We start from the raw sequence: 23,949 nt of genomic DNA, 5'->3' as shown, positions 1-23,949 counted from the left end.
TTCCTCTCTCTGAAATCAATAAAAACATATTTTTAAAGAAAGGAAAAACAAACATAACAGGCCCTGCTACAGCCCTATTATTTCCACGAAGAGTCAAGCTGAGGATTGAGCCAATGTGTAGAGAAAGGTTGAGTCAACAGTGTTGCAGGGAAATCAAGCTGGAGTCTTGATCAAATTTCATGTGATTCACCTCCGGACTTTTGGGTAGCTTACGCTAATAAAGCCGCCTACTGTGTAAGCTAGTTTGAACTGGATTTTCTGTTGCTTGTATCATAAACTAAGAGGATGTGACAACGAGCAAACCTTAAATGTGGGTTGGCTGAGAAGAGATGTTCATGTAGAGAGCATCAGGGACGTCTTTACTCCAACTAGGAAGACGGAGATCCTGGTTTAGCGAAATGGGGGTGGGGGGCTGTTGTATTCTGGGATACAGGCCTTCTGAGTATGAGACACAACACCTAGAGATTTGGAAATATTCAGGATGTTGACTACCTTCAGTAGTCTTCATTAAGGTCCTAGAAGACATATTTGGGGGGAAGGTGGCCTATTTTCGAGTGGAGAGAGATGAAAATACAGCTTTGCTAAGAGAGGGCCTTCCTGCCTGTAGCCTGCAATGGAAAGTGACTGGACGTTGATGAGCAAGTCCTGCTAGATTGGAAAGCTGATTTTTCTGCTAAAGTTAGAACACAGGCAAAAAGTTGGGCGACTTATCAAAAAAAGACTGGGGCCCCAGAAAAATATTGCTCCAGTTACCACATCTCTTCTGAGCATCTTAAGGACCTCAAGCTCAATAAAGGGGACAATTGACTTATTGTGAAGACGCAGCTGGGATACAGCTGAGGGCAAGGAACAAATTTGGGTAGTTCCCCACTTCAGAGATGAAGGAATATGAGGAGTGGGGCAGTGGGCAAGACACAGAGGCCAGCTGCCAGATGAAAGATACCGAGTTCAGGATCTCAGCTAGAACTACCAGCCCATGAACTTAGAAGAAACCCGTTAAATTCTTAGGGGATCTAAATTGTCAAAGAAAGTAGCCAATCTCTGAACTTTTACCTACAAGAAGTTGGGTGTTAAAACTATGATTCTCCTTGGAAGGCATCCATCTCATACCCACTCAATGTTAACAAGGCAGTAGACAAAGGAGATACACTCAAACCCAGAACTGGGGGCTGCTATCTTGTCTGACTAAGGAACTTGCTTTACCATCAGGATAAGGAATCCTCATGATTGCCTCACCATTGTATGTACTATTGACCAATGACAACTGAATGTGTTTCCCATTCTCCCCTTCTCCAAATGGAGAATCCCCCTTCTGGATATGCTTAATGCAGGTATCGTGGGTTTTTCTTGGCCCAGCTGGCTAAGCTGATGGTGGTGAACTTCAGAATTTAGTTCATATGTTACCATTCCATGAGTAGCTACTTTCAGACATGATGCTATGATTCATCTTCCAGAAAATAATGAATTGAAAGGGTGAGGGGAAGGGTGGGTATTTCTGATGATTATGCAAAGGAAGGAGAGTATATGAATGTTAGTTCATCATATGGGTGGACCATAATGGAATGTTATAGTTACTGCTCTAACACCCATCTCCCCAACTCTGAATAATAATCCTGATTTTGTTCAGGGAACTATGCTTGAACTCACAGCTTACACATGGCTTAGAGAAAGCCAATTCCACTCCCAGGTTGAGGACTGGGGCATAGAGCTGTGACTAAGCTTACACTGGGATTCCATGCAGACCTTTGAGACTGAATGAGGCTCTGCTTGGAACTCCTCTTTCTTTTTGGGGTGTCACTGTTGGAAAACATAAGTGCTGGAACAGCCATTTCACCACATGAGGGGAAACAACCACAACTGAAGCAAACACAAAGAGGAAAAATGGAAAGAATCAGAGAAACGGAGCTGTGACCTTATATTGTCTTCTTTAATATTTGATCCAGCTTAAGAGTTTTCTGTTACTTGCAACCAAACAACCAACAATTATAGAGTGTGATAAATGCTCCATAAAATAAAAGTATGACAAAGTGCTGGGTGATTGAGAAGGTAGGATAATTAGCTAAGAGAAGTGATGTTTGCTTAAGCATTTAAGCCAGTGGTTCTCAACCTTGGCTGCACATTAGAATCACCTGGGAATCTTTTTTAAATCCTGATTTTTGGGCCTCATCCTCTGTAAATTCTGTTTCTTTGTTATGGGGTGGGGCCACAATATTAGTAACAAAGAAACAGAATTTCCGGAGGATGAGGCCCAGAAATCAGGATTTTAAAAAGATTCCCAGGTGATTCTAATGTGCAGCCGAGGTTGAGAACCCCTGAAGCAGTTCTTAGTTTCAAGCACATTCTCTTTGTGGAGTTTTATTGGACTCATCTGCGGCCACATTAGCATATCTTAGTACATCCAGGTGGGAATAGATGTGCAAAGGCCTTCAGTGCTGGGCATTGCACCTGACATCTAAACACCCCAATAAATTTGGAAGGTGAAAGGTAACCTGCCATCTGTCCCTCCCTGTCTCTTGGTAGGCTGAGGGAGTTCCCCAATGTCCACTCACACTGTGAGTGGCCAGCCACTTCTTAACCGTTTTTCCTTCACTGCTGTTGCAGAGAATGAATCACATGTCTCCCAGGTTGAGAGCTTTCCTCTCTGAACCCATTGGAGAAAAGGATGTTGTCTGCATAGATGGGATCAGCCATGAACTTGCAATCAATTTGGTCACCAAAGGTTTCAACAAGGTAATTCCTTTTTCCTTATTTCTCCAACTTCTCTTCCCAACCTCTCTTCCCTTAGTCCTGCCAGGTGGTAGCCACTGCCACATGTGCCTATAAGTGGCCATGAAGAGAGCAAAGCTGCCACTTGGCAGGGCACCACATGCTTCTGTGCTACAGACCCCACCCACATGCTTGAGCAGCCTCAAGGACCAGTGGACGATGGGAAAATTGAATCTCTTTGGCTCAGAGCAGCTGAGCCGGGCATGATTCATTTGGTGTTCAAACACCCAGGGGTCCACAGAAGTGAGCCAGCCGCCCGAGTCTGGGGCTGAACTGTTGGGATGGGTGGTTTGGAGGCACTCCCCACATCCCCGAGAGACCTGTGGGGTCTCACTTGCTCCATCAGGCCACCAGCCTCGTGATGGCAGGTGGAGTAACAGCAGCCCAGGGTCTGCACCAGAGTAAGAGGATGTGAGTTGTTCAAAGATGTCACTCACAACCCAAGAACGGCCTTAGGGTTAGCTGATGGAATCTGAACATTTTTGTCTATATGCTAGTAATTGTTTCTATGGTGCAATATAAGGCTGCTTGGAACTTTAGACAGAAAAGAAAGTGAGCACACACAGAGGTGGGCAGGAATTCACAGAGCCTTACACGCTCTGTCAAGCGAGGCACCACCAACAAACTGAAGTGCTGCTTACTCCCTTCAGTTTTCAACATCAGTCTCCACCACCAGGCAGAAGGACCGTGCAGAAACACCCAAGGAGGCTGGGAACTGCTGCGTGCATGGCTGACAAGCAGTGTGGTTTGCACCCGCACCGTGTGCAGCTGTTTCCAGGAGGCGTCTGCCTGTGGTTTTCTGATGGGCACGCTGCTTTGCACCAGATGTTAAATACTCTAACACCCCAATCTAGCAGCCAATTTAATATCCAAGCGGTGGTGTAGTTAGGAAGTTGGAGCTTCACCACTGAGGTACATTTGACTCTTTCCTCTCAGATAAAGGAGATAGCACCACTCCCCAGCATGTAATAAAGTAGGCAAGTCTGCCTAGGAGAGATGTTTTAAATTAAAAGTTCTTTTAAAAAAGAAATGATTATCCCTCTTACTTTTCTATTGTGGTGTAGCATACTTAACATTGATATGCAGAGTTCAGCTCAATGAATTTTGTGACAGATATTTATACATCCATGGACCCACTACCTGGATCCAATGGTCAGATGCCTCCAGAATTCCAGATGATTCTCTTGTGCCTCTTCCAGATCAATGCCGTCCCTCCCTCCCACACGTAACCAGTATTCTGGCTACTACCACCATTTATGTAGTGTTTCCATCATTGTGAGGTTTTGCTGTTGGTCAGCCATATTCACCATTTAACAAATAATTTTATTTACATACAGTAAATGCCACCATTTTAGTACTCAGTTCTGCAAGTTTTGACAGGTGCATGCACTCATGTAGCTACTACCACAGTCAAGGCATAAAACAATTCTGTCACTCAAAAATGTGCCCCATGATCTTCATAGTCCCCACCCTCAGTCCCTGGCCACCACTGACTTGTTTGTTTTCTGTCCCCATAGTTTTGCCTTTTCCAGCTTCACTGTGTTTTTAATGAGAATTGCAGGTGGGTGATAGGCACGTTTAAGACAAGGGAATGGATGACTGAGAAATTCTCAGGCATCCAAGAACTTGCTACCCAGAGTCGGGCTGCAGTGGTGACAGCTTTCTTGGCCTGTCTCATGGGTGCTGGTTCTTTCTGCACCCTTTCTGAGGACCTGCTGGGATGCAGACCATGAGGCTGCCCTTAGCCCTGAGCCATGAGCACTCTCCCAAGACACCAAAGCACTGGAACCCAGGGCTCCATGTGACTGCCTGGGTCACACACAGGGGAACCCAACCCCAGTGCAGACACAAATATCACTACTGTTTAGCAAGAAATTGGCCCTAACCGGTTTGGCTCAGTGGATAGAGCATCAGCCTGCAGACTCAAGGGTCACAGGTTCGATTCCAGCCAAGGGCATGTGCCTTGGTTGTGGGCACATCCCCAATAGGGAGTGTGCAGGAGGCAGCTGATCGATGTTTCTAACTCTCTATCCCTCTCTCTTCCTCTCTGTAAAAAATCAATAAAATACATTAAAAAAAAAAAAAAAAAAAAGAAAGAAATTGGCAAACTGGAGGGTGGCCCAGACCTGCTCACTGTTCGGACTTGGAGTTGAGGGGAAGTGTGCCTGTGGGCCACCATCCTGCCATGTGGACATGGCTGTCACAGGAAAGAATGAACATCCCTGGCTTCAAGGTGGCCGCTGTTCAGGTTGTAGGAGTGTGGGACTATATGCTCAGGATTTCTGTCTTTACGTCATCATTCCTACGGCCAGATTTTCCTGAACTTTGGCCCAAGGAGGGAGTAGGGCAGTTTCTCTTCTCCAGGGTTTGGGGCTGACTTTCTGGAGCCAGGAGAGAAACTGAGCAGGCTTCTGGCAGGGCCATGACAGGAGTGCACGACTCTGGCTTCCCTTGGGAGCAGGGTGGAGCAAGCTAACTCTCCCTTCCCACTGATGGAAGGTAGCAGGGTGAAACTAGAGAGAGAAAATGGAGAAGGGAGCGTCAGGTTGCAACTTGGCTCTGGAGGCTGCAAGACGAGGCCCTTCTTCCTGCAGCATTCCTGGAAAGTTTGCCACTGGCCCTGCGTACCATGCATTCCCTGGCTTCCTGGCTGCTGAGCCTGCTGGGGATATGGCGGCTCCGATTACCAGCCCGGTGATGCTAGCAGCGAGGCCTTAAACATGGCAGAGGACTCCATAGATCAGTGATGGCGAACCTTTTGAGCTCGGCGTGTCAGCATTTTGAAAAACCCTAACTTAACTCTGGTGCCGTGTCACATATAGAAATTTTTTGATATTTGCAACCATAGTAAAACAAAGACTTATGTTTTTGATATTTATTTTATATATTTAAATGCCATTTAACAAAGAAAAATCAACCAAAAAAATGAGTTCGCATGTCAGAGGTTCGCCATCACTGCCATAGATGCCAGGCCAGACTGTGGACAGTTGGGGTGTGCAAATATGGGGCTGAGGAAAATAGAGTCTTAACCTTTCGATTCTTAGTGACTCTATCTGGAGAATGGGATGGGGCACATGTGAGGATCAGAGGAATTAAAATGTGCCAGGGGCCTGGAGCCCACCAAAGGTACTCAGAAGTGCCACTTACTATCATCATCATTATCAATGTTCCCTCTCCTTAGACAAAACTCTGTTTCTTGATCCTGTTATATTCACGTCTGCACCTCCCACACCTACTGCAGCAATTGGCTCAACTAACTAAATTCAATAAATTTTACTTTTTTTAAATGTTCAATTAAAACCACCTCAGTAAAATCCACCACTGAACATTCAAGAATCCTTATAAAGTAAAATGATATCATTCTAAGCAACTATACTGCTTTTTAGGATTATATCAAATAGCAGTTTTAAATGTCCATAAATTCCTGGCTTTTTCTCTTTTCAACAACTGGACCGTGACTCGAAGGAAAAGGCCCAAACTCTGATGCTTGGGTATGTTTTACGACTGGGATTCAGCTTTTATTTAATTTCTTTTTAAAAATATGTTCCCTTTGGTCAAGACGAAGTTGGCTTTGTTTTACGGAACTGTAAACAGACGCCAGGGGTTTTCCTGGAGATGTCCCAGAACTAGAGAGGTGGACACTGGTTCTCATCCATCCCAGGCTGAGGAGCCCCCAAACCACTCCGAGAGGTGGGCACTTAACATGACTTCAAATCTCCAGGCTTCACTGTTTGGGGGCTGGGCCAATCTGTGGTCATATGGTCTTTCCTTTTTTTTTTTTTTACCCTCACCTGAGGATATTTTTTCCATTGATTTTCAGACAGAGTGAAAGGGAGAGAGGAGAGGGCAGGGAGAGAAAGAGAGAGAGAAGTGACCCTTCGGTCCGCAGGCCAACGCTTTAACCACTGAGCAAACCGGCCAGGGTGATCATACGGTCTTGGGTACCCCTCTCTCCACGTGCTCCTTATTCCTCACCAGGCAGAGTGTGATTAAAATGGGGGAAAAATAAATGAAACATTGTGGGAGAAAGTAGTTAGAAAACTAAGAATGACATAGACTAGGAATCCTGGAATCTTTATTTTCCATGTGTTTTTCATCCTCAGAGACTCTTCAGAAGGGAAAGATGGGTGTGTTTTAAGCCTTCTGCTCCACCCACAGGGCTGTGCCTCCAGCAGGAAAAAGGAATTCACACTATTCGAATGCTCTCCCATTGACCTCACTTAATTCCATTTGCAGGATGGGGCAGGGCCTACTATGTGCCTTCAAAGATGCAGAAACTGAGGCCCAGGTTCTCTGGGTCCTCACGCAGAAGCAAATCGGTGCTAAGATGCCCTTCAGCTGCTAGTCCCATGTGTAGTGGCTCTAAATCTAGGGATATTTTTCCCCCCAAAGGGACACTTGGTAATGTCCAGAGATGGTTATGAGCATCACAATTCAGGGGAGTGGGTGTGTGCTCCTGGCATCTAGTTGGTGGAGGCCAGGGACACTGCGCAGGACACCCTTCCAACCCACACTTATCCAGTATATCAACAGTGCCCATGGCTGGAAACCCTTTGCTAGAATAATTGAGAAAGGAGCAGAGTGAAGAGCATTTCTAACCGTGTGTGTGTGTGTTTGTGTGTGTGTGTGTGTGTGTATGTGTGTGTGTGTGTGTGTGTGTAGGAGAGAAATATGAGCTCAGAGGCCGTAAGGGTATGCTAGGCTCTTGCTACTCAAAGTGTTGTCCTTGGACAACCATCAGCCAGGAGTGTTAGAAATGCATGCTCTCGGGTCCCACCCCAGACTTACTGAGTCAGAACCTGCCTTTTAACAAGATTCCAGGTGATTCATGTGCTCATGATTCATGAAGCTGAGAAGGACAGGCTCTGGTTCATCCCAGACCGGACAGCCTCCAACCCTGCCCCGAGGGATGGGCATTTAACTTGGCCTTACATCTCACCAGGGCCTGTCCCCAAATCCCCATTGCCCACTCGGGGTTTCAGGGACTGCCGGTCTCCCTCAAATATGACCTGCCCTTCCTTTGATTTTTACCTGCTGGGGGAGGAAGGGCACCTCTGGTCAAGTTTATTATAACCTTTCCCGTTTTCCTCCCTGCCCCGTCCCCTCTCCACAGGCCTACACCCTGCTGGGACAGTTTCTTCTGATGCACAAGAATGAAATGGAGTTTCAGAGATGGCTCATTTGTTGTTGTGGTGCCACGGAGCGTGAGGCCCAGGAGAGCACTATCTGCCTGAAGGAGTGGTGCTCCTGCTTCCTCTGAACACACCCCCTTGCTCAGTCGCCTGCGTAATGACACGTCCTGTACCTAGGCCCAGGCTCAGAGTCGTTATTTGTGTTTTTAGCCTTAACGATACATGCTTGTTTACAAAAAGTGATTCACGAATATAAAAAAGGACAAACACAAGAAAATGACCCAAAGACCACAACCTAGAAGTGACTATCACTCCCCTTACATCCTGACAAATATCTCAGCATATATTTTATATAAAAGGATGAACAATTTTGCTTTAAAAAATGGGAATTTTGTCAGTGTATTAGTTATCTATTGCTGCATAACAAATAAACCCTGAACATAGTAGCTGAAACAGTAAGTTTATCTCACATAGTTTCTGAGGGTCAGGAATTATACAACAGGTTGATTTCATTGACCAAGTCACATGGTCATACCTAACTCCAAAGGGGCAAGGATTCTTCTGAACTCAGAAAAAGTGGAAATATATCATGACACCAATACTCAAGTAAGGTCGTTATTTTTCCCCTGAATGCCTCATGGCTGTTATATCTCCTACGTGTATAATATGACTGGGATATTTCTATTAGGGTCTTTTTTTTTAACTCTCTAGCTTTGTTTCTTTAGATCTCCCCAAAAAAGAGGCCAAAGAGAAGGATTCCAGGTGAGCCAACTGGTTGGCCCGAAGATTTGAATAGCTCTATCTACTGAGAGCTCAGGTTCTGACCGTCCAGAGCCTTTCCCCTGCTGCCTCCTGCACAGAGTAATTCTCCACTAAAATACTCATGGGATTGGAAGTCACTCCATTTCTCAGACAGGACTGGTTGGCAGTAGGGAAAGGAGAGAGGGAAGTAGCTTTGTCCCTCACTCTATTTTCACATACCTGGCTCCCCAAAATCTCCCTCACAGACACTGGGAATGTTTCCCGTCAGCTATTCACTTCCTTGTGTCAATTTTTGTCTTCTTTGTAGATAAAGTTATTGTTCCAATTCTTCAATTCTCCCTGTGTGCCCCACCTTTGTCGTGAGATTTCGCAGTTCCTCCCACTAGAGGCAGAGTCCCCGGATGTAGACTTGGCCAGTGTTACAAGCTTGAAATGACAGCATGTCAGTTCTGAGGCACATTTCCCCTTGCTCTACTGTGCCTCTGTCAACACCAAGAGAAGAGCTACAGCCAATGCCTCCTTACCCGGGGTGAGCCTCTCAACGGTGCTAAGCCTCGGTTTCCTCACCTGTGAAGTGGGGACAATAAGGCAATTACCCTGCCTTGCAAGGTGAATGAACTGAAATAGTATCTGTTAGGCAGGGGTCTTCAAACTACGGCCCGCGGGCCACATGCAAATACAAATATTGTATTTGTTACCGTTTTGTTTTTTTACTTCAAAATAAGATATGTGCAGTGTGCATAGGAATTTGTTCATAGTTTTTTAAAAACTATAGTCCGGCCCTCCAACGGTCTGAGGGACAGTGAACTGGCCCCCTGTTTAAAAAGTTTGAGGACCCCTGCTGTTAGGTCTATGATGCATAGCAGGAACACTGTCCCTGTTCTTCAAATCTCCGAGAGCCGGGCCTCCTCAGAGCTTGGTCATCATGTGGCACTCAGGAGAGAATTCACAGCTGCGAGCTGGAGGAGAGCCCAGCGATCAGCTTATCCAATCTAGTTCTGTTCTGTCCCACGTGCAAGTACTGAAAACTGTATGATTAGTAGGGACACAGTCTTTTTAAAAAATATGTGTTTTTATTGATTTCAGAGAGTAATGGAGAGAAAGAGAGAGAGAGAAACATCAATGATGAGAGAGAATCATTGATCGGCTGCCTCCTGCATGCCCCCTACTGGAGATCAAGCGCACAACCTGGGCATGTGCCCTTGACTGGAATCGAACCTGGGACCCTTCAGTCCGCAGACCGACGCTCTATCCACTGAGCCAAATCAGCTAGGGCAAGGGACACACTCTTTAATGGGTGAGTAGAAAAGGACAACTAATGAAAATCAGATTATTTCAGATTTTTATTGGGATCTTGTTAGTGTCACATTAGCCCATGGAGCCCCAAAAGCATTTTCAAGGACACTCAGGAGGAGTGGGCTTGCATTGTGCCCTCTGCTCAGTCTAAGGCTCATCTTCTACTCGGCAGGGCAGCTGTTTCAATGATTTGGGAAAGAGTTGGTGCCTGAGAATATTTAAATTGTCACGGATTTGACCAGCATCTTAAACAGGAGCTGAGCCGTCTGCGAGGAAGGGGGACCAGATGTTGACTCTTGGCTTAATATCTGTAGTCTGGAAATATTCATAAATCAATAAATGATTTTTATTCAAATTTATAGGGTGTCCAAGGTTCTGAGTAGGGTTAGGTGCTGTGGAAAAAGCAAGAGAAGTATGAGTTCCTCTAGCTCAGTGGTTCTCAACCTTGGCTGCACATTAGAGTCACCTGGGAATCTTTTTAAAATCCTGATTTCTGGGTCTCACCCTCCAGAAATTCTGTTTCTTTGTTACTAATGTTGTGGCCTCACCCCATAACAAAGAAACAGAATTTCCGGAGGATGCGGCCCAGAAATCAGGATTTTAAAAAGATTCCCAGGTGATTCTAATGTGCAGCCAAGGTTGAGAACCACTGCTCTAGCTTCAAGGAGCTTACAACTTAATAAGAGGCGATTGGGAAAAGAGAGGGCAAAAAGCCAAGGTGTTAGGAGGTGTATCTTAGTTTGAGCCTGCCACCCTGAAGCAGACCCTGAGACAGGGTCTGAGGGATCATAGCTTATTCAGGAGTGCTCTCACGAAATGCTGGTAGGGGAGGGAGGAATGTGGCCGGAAGGGCAAAGCAGCCAATAAAAGTGTGTCATCACCATTATCACTGTGGGCAACTGGACCTCAGTGCTGCCAGGAACTTCAGGAGCCAGTGTAGACAGGCATTTAGTTACCCCACCATGGGGTATCTAAACACCCCTCTTATCAGTCATTTGTTGAGCGCTGCTCCCATGGGAAGGTAATTCTTCAGCTCCTGAGCCTGCCACGTGGGTAAAATGAAACTCATTGAGAAAGCAGTCAGGCAGAGAAATCAGGCACTGGCAGCCGCATGCATTGAAGGGGAAAGAGTGAGGGCACATGGCAAGCAGGGTACCCACAGCTTCTGCCATGCTGGGTTTTGGAGTAGGACACGCTTGGCTTGGAAAACAGATCCACCCCTTACCACCCATTCTAAGACCTTTCAAAAGTCACACTGTTGGCCCAGCTGCCCAGCTGTAAAATGATGATGATAATAGTATCTACTCAAGCATTAGGAAGATTAAAACTCTTGGCACCTGCTAAGAGCTTCATACAAGGGTAGCTCTAAAAACCTAGGTATTAAAATGTATGGCACGGAGTGTGTATTGGTATGTCAACAAAGGAGAGCTGGGTATGGGTGGGAGTGGTCAGGGAAGGCTCCTAGGAAGAGGTGACATTTCAGCTTGGTGTTAAAAGGGGAAGATCAGGGTTGAATAAGCTGAGGGTGGAGAGGTAGGAGGGGAAGAAGAAGGGAGACAGGCAGCGGGGAGAGAAGGAGCTTCAAGGGGAAAGACAAACACAATTGGCCCAGAAAGAGTGAGTTCTGGGACCCTGTAGGAACAGGTAAGGGGTAGGACTGGAGTCTATAGGGTAAGAGGCCTCCTCCCATTTCCCCAGATAGAAGCTGAGTGTGAGCTGGTAGCTGGCTCCGTTTGAGAAGCCAGTCTCTGCAGGGTCTCCAGCCTGAGGAAGGTTAGCGCTCTGCGGCAGTCAGTGGGAGCTGGGACCCCCATCCATGTTGATAACCCAGAACCAGTTGGCTCTGTTCACCAAACCTTAGAAAGACCCTGCAGCAGCTGATTTTAAAAATACCCACAACCCTTTACTCCGCCTCCTGTCCACACCCTTCACATGACTCTACAGCTCCTCCTGCCAAGAGGTGGAGCTGATCTCCCTTCCTCTTGAATTTGGACTAATCTTGTGACTTGCTTTGGCCAAAATAATATGGCAGATGTGACACTGTGATATCTGCGAGCCTAGGCTTCTCTTGCTCTCCTGACCACCACGTGAATAAACCCGGGCTACCTGCCAGGAGGATGAGAGGCACATGACCCAGTTGTCCCCTTTGCGTCGGCCAATAGCCAGCCGACCTCCATACGTGTTAGTGAGGCCTTCCTGGACCAGCCAACCCGTCAGGTGACCTCGGATCTGTGAGTCCAGCTGAGATCAGCCATAGCTGGTCCAGACCAGAAAAACCACCCAAATGACCCTCAGACTCATATAAATAAGTCTTATTATTCTAAGATACTATATTTTGGGGGACATTTGTCATGCAGCTATAGCTAACTGATAGAATTCGCATGTGAGGCCTGAGTGTGGAGTATCTCCATGTGTATGAGAACCTCCTACTTTACTTACTTTTTAGAAATCACCCTGAGTGATATTTTTGTATATGGTAATAATGAGAGGGATCACCATGGCTCATACATGAAAATCAAGCAACTATGGTGGGGGAACGAGTGGGGAGAACAGTGCAACCTAAGCTTTGAACAGAGTGTTTTCTTTAAAGTGTGACTCAGGGTGGAAGTAGGTGGGACAAAACTATGACAATCTCAGAAGGTGAGACAAGAGATATCAATTGTGTGACCAGTTGTGGGTGGCCTGGGTGATTTATTCTTGGAAACCTCTAAAAGAAAGCTGACTCACGCCGATAAACCTAGCAAATGTTTCTGGAAATATACATATAATTTTTAAACATACATACAATTTTTAAATGTTTGCTGCTCTAAATCTTTACAAGCAGAAATATGAGCAGTTGATTCACCACTACACCAGAAACTTTACCATTCCCCAAATCCTCCAGGTGTGAGTCTTGGGGTATTTTCTCTGCCTTACAGAAGGGAAAACTGAGGACCAAAGAGGTTAAGTAGCATGGCCACAATGATTTGGCAAGTTGTTTCAATCTAGGCTGGCTGACATTAAATCTGTACCCACTGCCCGCAGAGCCGCCTTGGAGGTGGTGGTAGAGGGTATATTTGGTGATTTAGAGGTGCTCTCAGGGACTCAAAGGTCATACTACCAGGGACAAACAGGCTTTTGAAGGGATAAGAAAGACCAATTCAAATGGTCATGGAAAGATGACTCTGATGTATTAAAAAGGAAAGCAGGTTATTTAAAAAGAATCATCCAACAAATGTTTACTAGACACCTACTATGTGCCAGGTACAGTTCTAGGGGTAGCAGGTAATAGAGCAGACAAAACCATCTTTCCTCAGAAGCTGGCATTTTAATGGGGACAGGCAGAAAACACAGGTTAATAATTAAAATATATACTAGTATTAATTTGGATGATCTGAAATTGCCTTTTAGAGGGGTCAAAAGTTACTGAATATAGATAATTTAATATGGTTCAACCTTATATGTTAGTTTCAGGATGAATGCTATAAAGAAAATAAAGCAAGAAAAAACGGGGTCAAAAGAAGTGAGGAATAGCTAAGATTTGGAAACAGCCTAAGTGCCCATCAGTAGATGAATGGATTAAAAAACTGGTACATCTACACAATGGAATACTATGCTGCTGTAAAAAAGAAGGAATTCTTACCATTTGCAACAGCATGGATGGACCTGGAGAGCATTATGCTAAGCAAAATAAGCCAGTCAAAGAAAGATAAATATCACATGATCTCACTCATTTGTGGAATATAATGAACAACATAAACTGATGAACAAAAACAGATCCAGAGACAGAGAAGCATCTATCAGACAATCAAACTTCAGAGGGAAGGTAAGGGAGGGTGGGGGTAAGAGGGAGAGATCAACCAAAGGACTTGTATGCATGCATATAAGCCTAACCAATGGACACAAACACCAGGGGGGTGAGGGCATGAGTGGGGGAGTGGGGGGGAGCAATGGGGGGATAAGGACATATATGTAATACCTTAATCAATAAAGAAAAAAAATCCTCTGGTGAGGATCAACAAAAATAAATAAATACATAAATAAAGCGAGGAGAGGGGAAATTTAAATAGGGTAGCTAGGGGAGGCCTCATTACAGAGGCAAAGTAGAGTCCAAAAAGAGATGAGGCTGAGAATCATGGGAAGATTGGGAGAAGACCATTCCAGGCAGAGGCAGCAGCCAGTGCAAAGGCCCTGAGGGAGGTTGTGCCTGGTGAGTTCAGGAGTGAAGTGAGCCAGGCAGAGGGCAGCAGGAAATGAGACCAGAGAGAAAATGATAGGGGTCAGAAAAGGGTGTAGGGCCTTGTGGGACATCAGCAGGACTCTGGCTTTTCCTCAGGAAAATTATTAGAGAATCATGTGATCAGCCATACATTTGAGAAGCATCACTGCTGTGTTTAGAAGAGTCTCGCCCTGACTGGCTCAGTGGATAGAGCATCAGCCTGAGGACTGAAGGGTCCCAGGTTCGATTCTGGTCAAGGGTACCTTGATTGCGGGCACATCCCCAGTGGGGGGGTGTGCAGGCGATGTTTCTAACTCTCTATCCCTCTCCCTTCCTCTCTGTAAAAAATCAATAAAAAATATATTTAAAAAAAAAAAAAAAAGAAGAAGAGTCTCAAGAGGCAAGGGTGAGACCAGTTAGGAGCCTAGCAATAATTCAGGTAAGAGATGACAGTGGGCCAAACCAGGATCTATTTTGAATGTAGAGCCACTGGGAGTGAGCCCTGGGCACTCCCAGTTTAGAAGGCAGAGGGATAGCAGAGAGCTGCAGAGACTGGGTGGGGGCGCACTGGAGTAGGGAGGAGGCAACTGTGTCGTTGCTGCTGTTAGGGCAGCTGCATGATAGGGCAGCAGCGGTGAGGACTGGGAATGGATGTTGGACAGTATTTTTGCAGCCCAAAGAGAGGGAAAGTCTGGTGATAGGGGAGAGAGGGAAGCATTGCAGGCACTGTGCTCCTGGGTGGGTGATAGGATCCAGGAGGAAGGACTGGCCTTGGCTAGGAGCACACACAACGCTCCCATAGTGGACCACTGGAGGGAAAGAAGAGCCGGGGACCCTGGCCAGGGAAGTAGGCTGTCGTGGGGGTGGGAGAGGAGGGAATTTGCCTTCTGTTGGTCTCTGCTTCCTCACTGCAATAGGAAACAAGATGGCAGGCTGTGAGCGAGAATGGGGGTGTAGTTGTCTAGGACAATGGAAGGATAGGTGGATTTTATAGAGAGAAAGACTCATTTGTATAAACAATATAAACAGATAGTAGATTAGAGAGATGATAGAGATAGATAGATGACAGATAGATATCTAATCTGAATAGATCTTAGCTATCCAATAGGTATATGCGTAGAAAAAAGTCTGGACAGAGAGAGAAACGTCAAACTGTCAACAATGGTTATCCTTGGAGAGTGGGGTCCCTTTCACTTTCGCCTTTATACAGTAGTCCATCATGTGAACTTTTTAGCAGCATTACTTTTTTTTTTTTTTTTTTCGCTAAAAGTATTACAAAGGGTATTACATAAGTGTCCTTTTTTCCCCCCCACCCTTGACAAGCCCCTGCCCTCCCTTACCCCCCAGTGTCTTATGTCCATTAGTTATGGTTATATGGATGCATACAAGTCCTTCGGTTGATCTCTTACTCCCCTCCCTCCTGTCCCCCAACCCTCCCTGGCCTTACCACTGAAGTCCGACAATCGGTTTGAGGCAACTCTGCCACTGTATTTATTATTGTTCAAAAGTTTGTAATGGTCTTAATTATCCATGAAAGAGTGAGATCATGTGGTATTTTTCCTTCATTGACTGGCTTGTTTCACTTAGCATAATGCTCTCCAGTTCCATCCATGCTGTTGCAAATGGTAAGAGTTCCTTCTTTTTAACAGCAGCATAGTATTCCATCGTGTAGATGTACCACAGTTTTCTAATCCATTCATCTACTGATGGGCACTTAGGCTGTTTCCAGATCTTAGCTATGGTGAATTGTGCAAGCAGCATTACTTTTATAAATGTGAAAAAAAAGACATTTACATTTTGGAATTCAAAGAATTAGAGCTCTAGAGACAAGTGGATTGGGGCTCCTCAGACAGCGTTCTGTGCAGCCGACACCCCATCCTCCCCTGGGTTCTCTCATAGGACAGGTCTCACAGCATGACTGTCCCTCTGGGCAGAGGGGAAGAGCCTCTGAGATTTCTTCCATTTGAGACTCTGGACCTCCCTTCTCACTGCCTCCTTGCTCTCATTCTCCCCTTACTTTCTGAAGGCCAAGTACACCTTGGAGAAATGGAAGAAAGTAATTGTCTTTATAGACCCATTTTGCACATTTCTACCAGATCCTTCATAGCTGTGCATGGGTTTCCCCTCCATGGTCAATTCTCTGGTTTGTTTTCAGAAGAAACCTTGTTGCACAAATGATGCTGTTTTATTGCTTGGCCTGTCCAGTCACTGGATCTTTTTGGACAAGACTGAGCAGCCACTGTGGCCAGGACACTGGGCAGAGAGTTAGAAGACCTGGATGATGCCACTAAGTTGGTCTGGGACCATGAACGAATCACTTGACTTATCTGTGAAATAAAGAAAATACCTGATTCGCCTTTCTCCCAACTTTGCTTTGAAGAGAACTCAAAAATAGAAAGGCATTTTAAATGGAAAAGGAGGTGGCGTGCCCTACAGCAATGTAATGTGTAGTTACTGTGTTTTTATTTTGGACAGCAGCTACAGATGGCTAATGGCGGCGGCAGCTCCTCAGGTCTCATTGTTTGCACGCATTAGCCTGTACTGGCTAGGTTGTGACAAACAACAGCAAAAAACCCCAAGAACTCGGTGGCTTAAAGGAACAAAGCATCATATCTCACTCACATCACTGCCCACCCCAGGTCTGCTGGGGATGGGATGATGGAGCAGCCCCCATCTTGACTGTCTGAAAGTTGCTTCAGCATAAAGAGAGCCCGGGGTGCCTCACACAGGCAATTACATGCTCTGGCTCAGAAGTAACATGTCATTTTTACTAGCAAACCATTGGCCAGAACTAGTTATATAGTCCCACCCAACCCCAAGGGACCAGGCAGTGCCGTCTGCTGCAAGGGGGGAGAGGGGAAAATTGGGGCAAACATCACAAATCACTGCCATGGAGGCGGTGGCAGGGGGTGGGGAGAGACTCACAGAAAGTCCCTGAGAACACTCTGTTCCATACCATACTTGTCACTTTGTCTTTTTGCAAATGTATCGCCATCACTGAAATATTGGAGACTATATAGGAGACAATAACTCCCCCCAAAAAACTAACAGCCAATATTTCATTGTATTTCTTCCCAGTCATTCTTCAGGTATGCATTTGTTAACAGCTTTATTGAAATATATTTCACACATCATAAAATTCACCCTTTTAAAGTGTACAATTCAGTGGTTTTTATTCTATATAGAGTTGTGCAACCATCACCACTGTTTAATTTCGGAATATTTTCATCACACACCCCCAAAACCCCATTAGAAGTTCCATTAGCAGTTACTCCCCAGCCCAGCCCAGCCCCTGGCAACCACTAATCTACTTTCTGTATCTATGGATTTGCCTATTCTGGACAGTTCATATAAAGGGAATCATACAACATGTGGTCTTTTGTGACTGGCCCCTTTCTTTTAGCATTATGTGTTCAGGGCTCATTCATATGATAGTGTGATAGTCAGTTAGACAGACATGAGCAGAGCAAGGACGGTTGGCCAGCTACAGAAGGTCACGAAATACCCTGGGTGCCTAGCAAGAGGCAAAACTGGAAAAGCAAGGACCTCACCCCCAGCGTAACCTTTCCTCCCCTAGCACATCGCTGGGCATGCAGATTAGGGCCTTTGACCTTTCATACCAGTGGTCACGTGGTTTAGACCCTCTGACTTTTCATATTGCTGGTCAAGCTGTTAGGACCTCCTCGGCCATTTCCTCCCCTGGCATATTGCTAGTTATATTTAGACCCCCTTAGAGGTGGAATGAACAAAGGGGCCAGAGAATAGCCCTTAAACCCCCAGGACAATGAGGTTCTTACTGGTATGAAATACACCTTGGCCTCAGGTATGTTTCAGCTCCAAGCCCAGAAAAGCAGCAAAACCAGACAAGTGACACCATGGCTGACTCAAGACCAGCTGCATTGACTAATGATCATCCCCCCCTCTCCCCCCCACCCAATCAGTAGAGACCACGACCCTGAAAGGACATACCTGGAAAGCTGATGAATATTCTATTGCAGTGGTTCTCAACCTTGGCTGCACATTAGAATCACCTGGGAATCTTTTTAAAATCCTGATTTCTGGGCCTCATCCTCCGGAAATTCTGTTCCTTTGTTATGGGTTGGGGCTACAACATTAGTAACAAAGGAACAGAATTTCGGGAGGATGAGGCCCAGAAATCAGGATTTTAAAAAGATTCCCAGGTGATTCTAATGTGCACCCAAGGTTGAGAACCACTGTTCTATTGGGATCCTCCCCTAAAACCTCCAGATAAATACCCTCAAGGTGGAGGACCCAGTGTGGCTCTCTCTATGGAGCATGCTCCTGCCTTTCCCTACCCCCTACCCCTAGTGCATTTTCCTTGCCTCTCTCTCTCTCTCTCTCTCTCTCTCTCTCTCTCTCCCCCCTCCCAAGCACCAAAGGCCCTTCTTTTGTTTCTGTAACTTGTTTCCTGAGCCCATTTCTTCTACAGCTCACTGCTTCTACCTCTGTGACTTTCTAAATAAACTTTCTCCTGTAGTTTGAGTCTTGACGCTGAATTCTTTCTTAGCCAGAACTCAAGTACCGAGGTTGCTGAACCGAGGTCTGACACCTGGTGCGTTTCGCTGCCAACAGTAGCATGCACATGTGTACATTTTTAAAAAGCTAATTGAGATCCTATCCAACATTAGTTACCCTGTTTACTAATATGTTTTAAACATTTTTCTCTCCTTATTAAATTGTTGAAAAATAAGTTTAACAATTATAAGAATTCATCAAATTTATGTGCAATAATGTGTTGAATTGTGCACCTAGATTATGGACTTTTAAGTGGTTGCTAGTTTCTTTTTCACCATTATAAACAAGGTTTCTATGAGCAGCTCTATACATTTTTTATGGAATGAATGAATGAATGAAGCCTTAAGTATAAATCCTCACAACATTTCCCATTCTTCCCTTAGGAAAGCTGCCTAGAAATGGATTTAACTAGGTGGGGGGGGGGGGGGGGGGGGGGCGGGACAAAACCAAAAAAAACCACACAGGTATTTCTAAGGCTTTTGATTCTTACTGCAACTGCTTTCTAGAAAGATTGACCCAATCTGCTGAATGTGGTTTTGAGTTGGTCCAATCACATCTCATTTATTTCACTCAGTAAAACCAAATTTCTTTGGGCCCAAAGAAGCACTGCACAGTCTAGGCCCTTTCTCTCTCTACTCGCCTCTTCTCCCTCCCACTCTGCCACTCTTCTCCCCAGTTAGTCCTTCAACTCGCCACACCTACTCACTGCCTGAGAGGTCAGTGGCCTTTGCACTTTCTCAGTGAGGCCCTCACATTAAACCCCAGCATTCCCTACCCCCTACCCCAGCTTTATTTTTATTTGTCTCTATAGCACATATCACCTGCTAATATACTACATGATTTGCTTATTTTACTTATTACTTCAACCCCCTAAAATGAACCATTAGAGCCTGGTCCAGTGCCTGGCCTAGGAAGGCAGGCGCTCAATAAATATCTCTTGAATGTAGTTGACAGATAGTGCTCAGAGCTCTCCTTATAAAATCGAGGGCCCACTTCAATCTTCCCCCTAGACATCAGCGGCAGATTCTGGTCTTTTCACAGGTCCTAGTCGGCTGTTCTTTCTTGACTCAGCTCCGGAGCAAACTGGACAGGTAGCTGCCCTGAGCACTGTTTGTTCTGCCCTGTGGTGAAACCTGGAAGAGGCGGCGCCTCTTGTGACTGGGTTTCCAGGAGTGCAAACTTTCCCAGGACGCCCACAGAGCAGCCCACCAGTGACCCACCCAGCCTCCGGCCCCTGAGCTGCCCATCAGGTTCCTGTGAACTCACTAGGACCCTCCAGGCAGCAGGCTCCCATACCCAAACATGGACAGCAGCCCACCGTCCCCGCTGAGCAGGCGGTTTCCTGCGCAGACAAGGGGCGGGAGAGGAAGAAACTATGGGAAGCTGGGAAACCCCTTCTCTGGCCGGGATGGCCAAGCAGCAGGGAGTCCCTCAGGAGCCTCCCATTGTGGGCCATTTCCGGCCATGCTCCTGGAGTTTCCAGTTCGGGCAGAGGATCAACATTCCCAAACCCATTCAGCAATGTTTTTAAATAGTTCAGAAGTGAATGGTCAAATAATGTCCCATAATTAATGCTTACAGGATTGGGTCCTCAGCAAAGGAAGGAATTTCAGAAAATTCCCAACCCCCGAGCCACTCCTAGGTCACCTCTACCAGCAAGAGGGCCCAACTTGAGGGCCCAAGGACTTTCCCTCCTGATTTGCCCTATAAATTCACTGGCCACCTGGGCCCCTGGGGACGGGGCCACTGTGAGGGACCATTCAATCCTGGCTCAGAACATTTCTGGAATTCCTCCTTCAGAATGGTCACTGACGCCCAAAAAATTCTTTTAAATGTTATCAACATTGCAAATCTCTGTCTCCTGAAAGTCCATTTGAATTTTGGGAAGAATGAAATTATTTAGAGCAAAGTCTTATGAATATGATGGATCATGTTCTCTAAAAAAAATTTTTTTTTGTTTTTGAAGTGTAATGTACCCACAGAAAGGTGAACAAATCATAAATAAGTGGCTTGGAAGTTTCCAGAAATGAAATGCCACCAGGTAATCATCACCCAAAGCAAGAATAGAATATTACCGGCAGCCAGGAGGCCCCGTAGGTCCCTCAGACAGGCTCACCTCCCTCCCCAAGGGGATCTGCTGTCCTGACATCTAGCAGCAGAGATTGCTTAGCCTGTTGAACTTGATACAATGGGAGCCTGCCATATGTACACTTCTGTGCCTGGCTCTCACCACATTATGTTTGTGAGACTCGCGTATGACATTGCAGGCAGCAATTCATCCTTTCTCGTAGCTGCATTCTATTCCATTGCATGAATTGACTAATTGGTTTGCTGACTATCACAGACAGAGCTGTTGAGAACATTTTTGTATGTGTCGTTAGGTGGGTGTATTATCATTTATCTTGGGAATTGCTGGCTAATAAGGGTGAAGATACACTTAACTTTCCCAGATACTGCCCAACACATTCCATGTGGGCTACCGTAACTCGGGTGCTTCTCAAGGGTTTGGGGACTGGGGAGGAGCATGGAGTGCCTCTCTTGGTGGCATTTTAGAATCCCTGTAAATAATCTCTCAAACTCCCCATCTCTCCCTTAACCCCAGATTCCTGAGTGCCCATCAAGGGAAGCCTGGCCTCTGGTTAAGAAAATTTATCTGACAAATTGGCAATTACAAAATAGCCATGGGAATGTAAAGTACAGCATAGGGAAAATAGTCAATAATATTGTAATAACTACATGGTGCCAGGTGGGTACTAGACCTATTGGGGGGGATCACTTTGTAATTTACATAAATGTCTAACCACTACGCTGTACACTTGAAACTAATATAATATTCAACTGTAATTGAAAAAAAATTTTTTCATTAATAAAATATATCTGATGGGGAGGGTGCTGCCTCCTTCAGGAGGGTTTGAGCCCCTGTCCTAACGTCCCAGGGAGGGTGACAAGTGACAGCCCTTTTGGGGACATTGCCAATGGCTTAGCATAGAAGCGATTATATCTCCTGGACCCCAAAGGTGCGGTCTCTGCTTCCCTCACCCTCATGTCCAGCTCATCATCAGTCCTGTCAACGCTAACTCCAAAATGCATCTGCAACCTTCCCACTTCCTTAGCTCCATGCCATAGTATAGGTCTCGTCTGGAAGATGACAACAGCTTCCCCACCAATCCACCTGCTTCCACACCTGCCCCCATGGCCCATTCTCTGCCTGGAAGGATTCTTTAAAAACAATGTTGGATGATGACAGCACATCCTTAAAACTGCAGTGCCCTTTCATTGCACTTAGAAGACACCAAACTCACTGGGATGGCAGGTCCCACATGACCGGCTCCTGTTTCCCTTTTGGACCTTGTTTGTCTTTCTCTCCCTGTGTCTTCATCGAAACTTCTTTCTGGCCCAAGCTGGTTTGGCTCAGTGGATAGAGTACAGGCCTGTGGATTGAACAGTCATAGGTTCGATTCCACTCAAGGGCATATGCGTGTTGCAGGCTCAATCCCCAATAGGTGTGCAGGAGGCAGCCAATCAGTGATTCTCTCTCATCGTCGATGTTTCTATCTCTCCCTTACTTTCTCTCTGAAATCAATAAAAATATATTTAAAAACAAACAAATTTTTTTTCTGGCACTGGCCAGTGTAGTTCAGTTGCTTGAGTGTCATCCCATGCACCAACAGGTCGCTGGTTCAATTCCTGGTCAGGGTGCATGCCTGGGTTGCAGGCTCGATCCCCAGTAGGGGGTATGCAGGAGGTAGCTGATCAATGTTTCTCTCTTTTGCTCTCCCTTTCTTTCTATCTAAAATCAATAAAAACAATAAGAAAACTTTCCACTCCTTTCGTTAGTCCAGTTAGTGCCTGCCTCAGGCTCTAGCACATTTTCTTCCATCCACCTATAATGCCTTTCCCACTGATATTTGAGTTCAAACAAACATCGCCTCTTCAAAAAGGCCATTTCTGACCATTCAGTCTAAAGTCATCTCATCCCCCTGTCATATCACCCTGTTTATGTTCTTCCTAGTGCTTATCACCTTCTAGAAAGATCTTCATTTACTTCTGAAATGCCTGTCTCCCCAGCACTAGCATGTAGTAAGGTCCCCAGCACCTTTACAGGTGACCAATGTACTGCAAGAACTCCACATGTATTTGTGGAGAGACTTCTAGCACGCTTCCAGTGAAAGGTCCCCTACCTTTCACTGGCTCACACAACCTGTGGTGGTATCCTCACCACTGCTTGCAGTCCATCTTTCTCAGGGGGGTCCATGAATGCATGCGGATACATGGGCTTTCTCCACCTCAGCTGCAGCCACAGGGGAGGGGAGTTCTGCCCGCTCACCGATTTGTGCAGCACGACTGTAGAGGCTGGGGGGCTGTTCCACTCCTGTGTCTGTCACAGACCTTGGGATGCTTTGTTTCACAAGGAAACTGAGGCACACGGACATTAATGAGACATCTTTGAGTATCTATGTGCCCAGCACAGTGCTAGGTACTAGAGTTAAGGAGCTCGCAGTCCCTACCTCAAAGGAACTCACAGTTTAGTTAGGGAAGGAAAATAACCAGACAAATGCAATGCTATTGGGTTCAGAGATTGCAAACGTGTCTACAGGGTCTAGGCAGATGCTGTGAGATGCCCCACCCTGTCTCCCCTGGACCACCTCTGGGCTCTTCTGTGGCTACAACAGACACCTTTAGACACACTGCAGCTCTCTGCTCCTCTAAGAACTTGCTGTGCTCACACACTTGGCTAACTGAGAGTGAGGGGATTGTGTGGCTCCAGGGATGGCCCAAGACCAATGAGGATGACAGCTGTTGGCTAAATACCCTGGCTTCCCCATCCGCTTTGGGGCCATTCTAAGGCATGTTCTACAGTGTCTCCCAGAGGTGCCCAATGAGATGGAGCCCCATTTATCCATAGGTAGCCCGCTCATCAACATGCCCAATACTGGCTTCCTGTCCTCCTTGTTTACTTCTCCAACCCCTTCCTGTGCTGCTTGGATTCACCTCCCAATAAACTACCTGCACCCAAGTTCTAATCTCAGCGTCCAGTGTGGGAGGAACTGAGACAGCTGGGTGTCATCAATAGGAAGCAGTGGGGAGTGTGGAAAACGGGAGCCTTTGGGCCCCTGTGAGGAGCAGCCAACACTCGGCTCAGGCTAGTGGTGACCATTTGGCCATCTCCTTCAGCTTTTCTAGAGTTGCCAGAAATCCAGATTTCCATATGATGTCTCCCAACTTTTATGTTGTCACAAATACGAAAGTTTGAAAAAT

At 46.0% G+C, this 23,949-nt stretch overlaps 1 protein-coding gene across 1 annotated transcript; it reads left to right on the top strand.

Annotated features, from left to right (window-relative positions):
* Positions 1-2,604: 2,604 nt before the first annotated feature.
* Positions 2,605-8,026, top strand: BANF2 (BANF family member 2). The gene is made up of 2 exons (XM_070421430.1): positions 2,605-2,730; positions 7,880-8,026. Exons 1-2 carry the CDS (start codon positions 2,605-2,607, stop codon positions 8,024-8,026), a joined length of 273 nt encoding a protein of 90 aa, XP_070277531.1.
* The last annotated feature ends 15,923 nt before the right edge of the window (positions 8,027-23,949 follow it).

This window comes from Myotis yumanensis, unplaced genomic scaffold (genome assembly GCF_028538775.1).
Source record: "Myotis yumanensis isolate MYYU_CA2020_CCGP unplaced genomic scaffold, mMyoYum1.0.hap1 SCAF_7, whole genome shotgun sequence".
NCBI classification, from domain to species: Eukaryota; Metazoa; Chordata; class Mammalia; order Chiroptera; family Vespertilionidae; genus Myotis; species Myotis yumanensis.
Note: the sequence above shows the minus strand (reverse complement) of the source record. Positions and strands in the feature narration are given on the sequence as shown.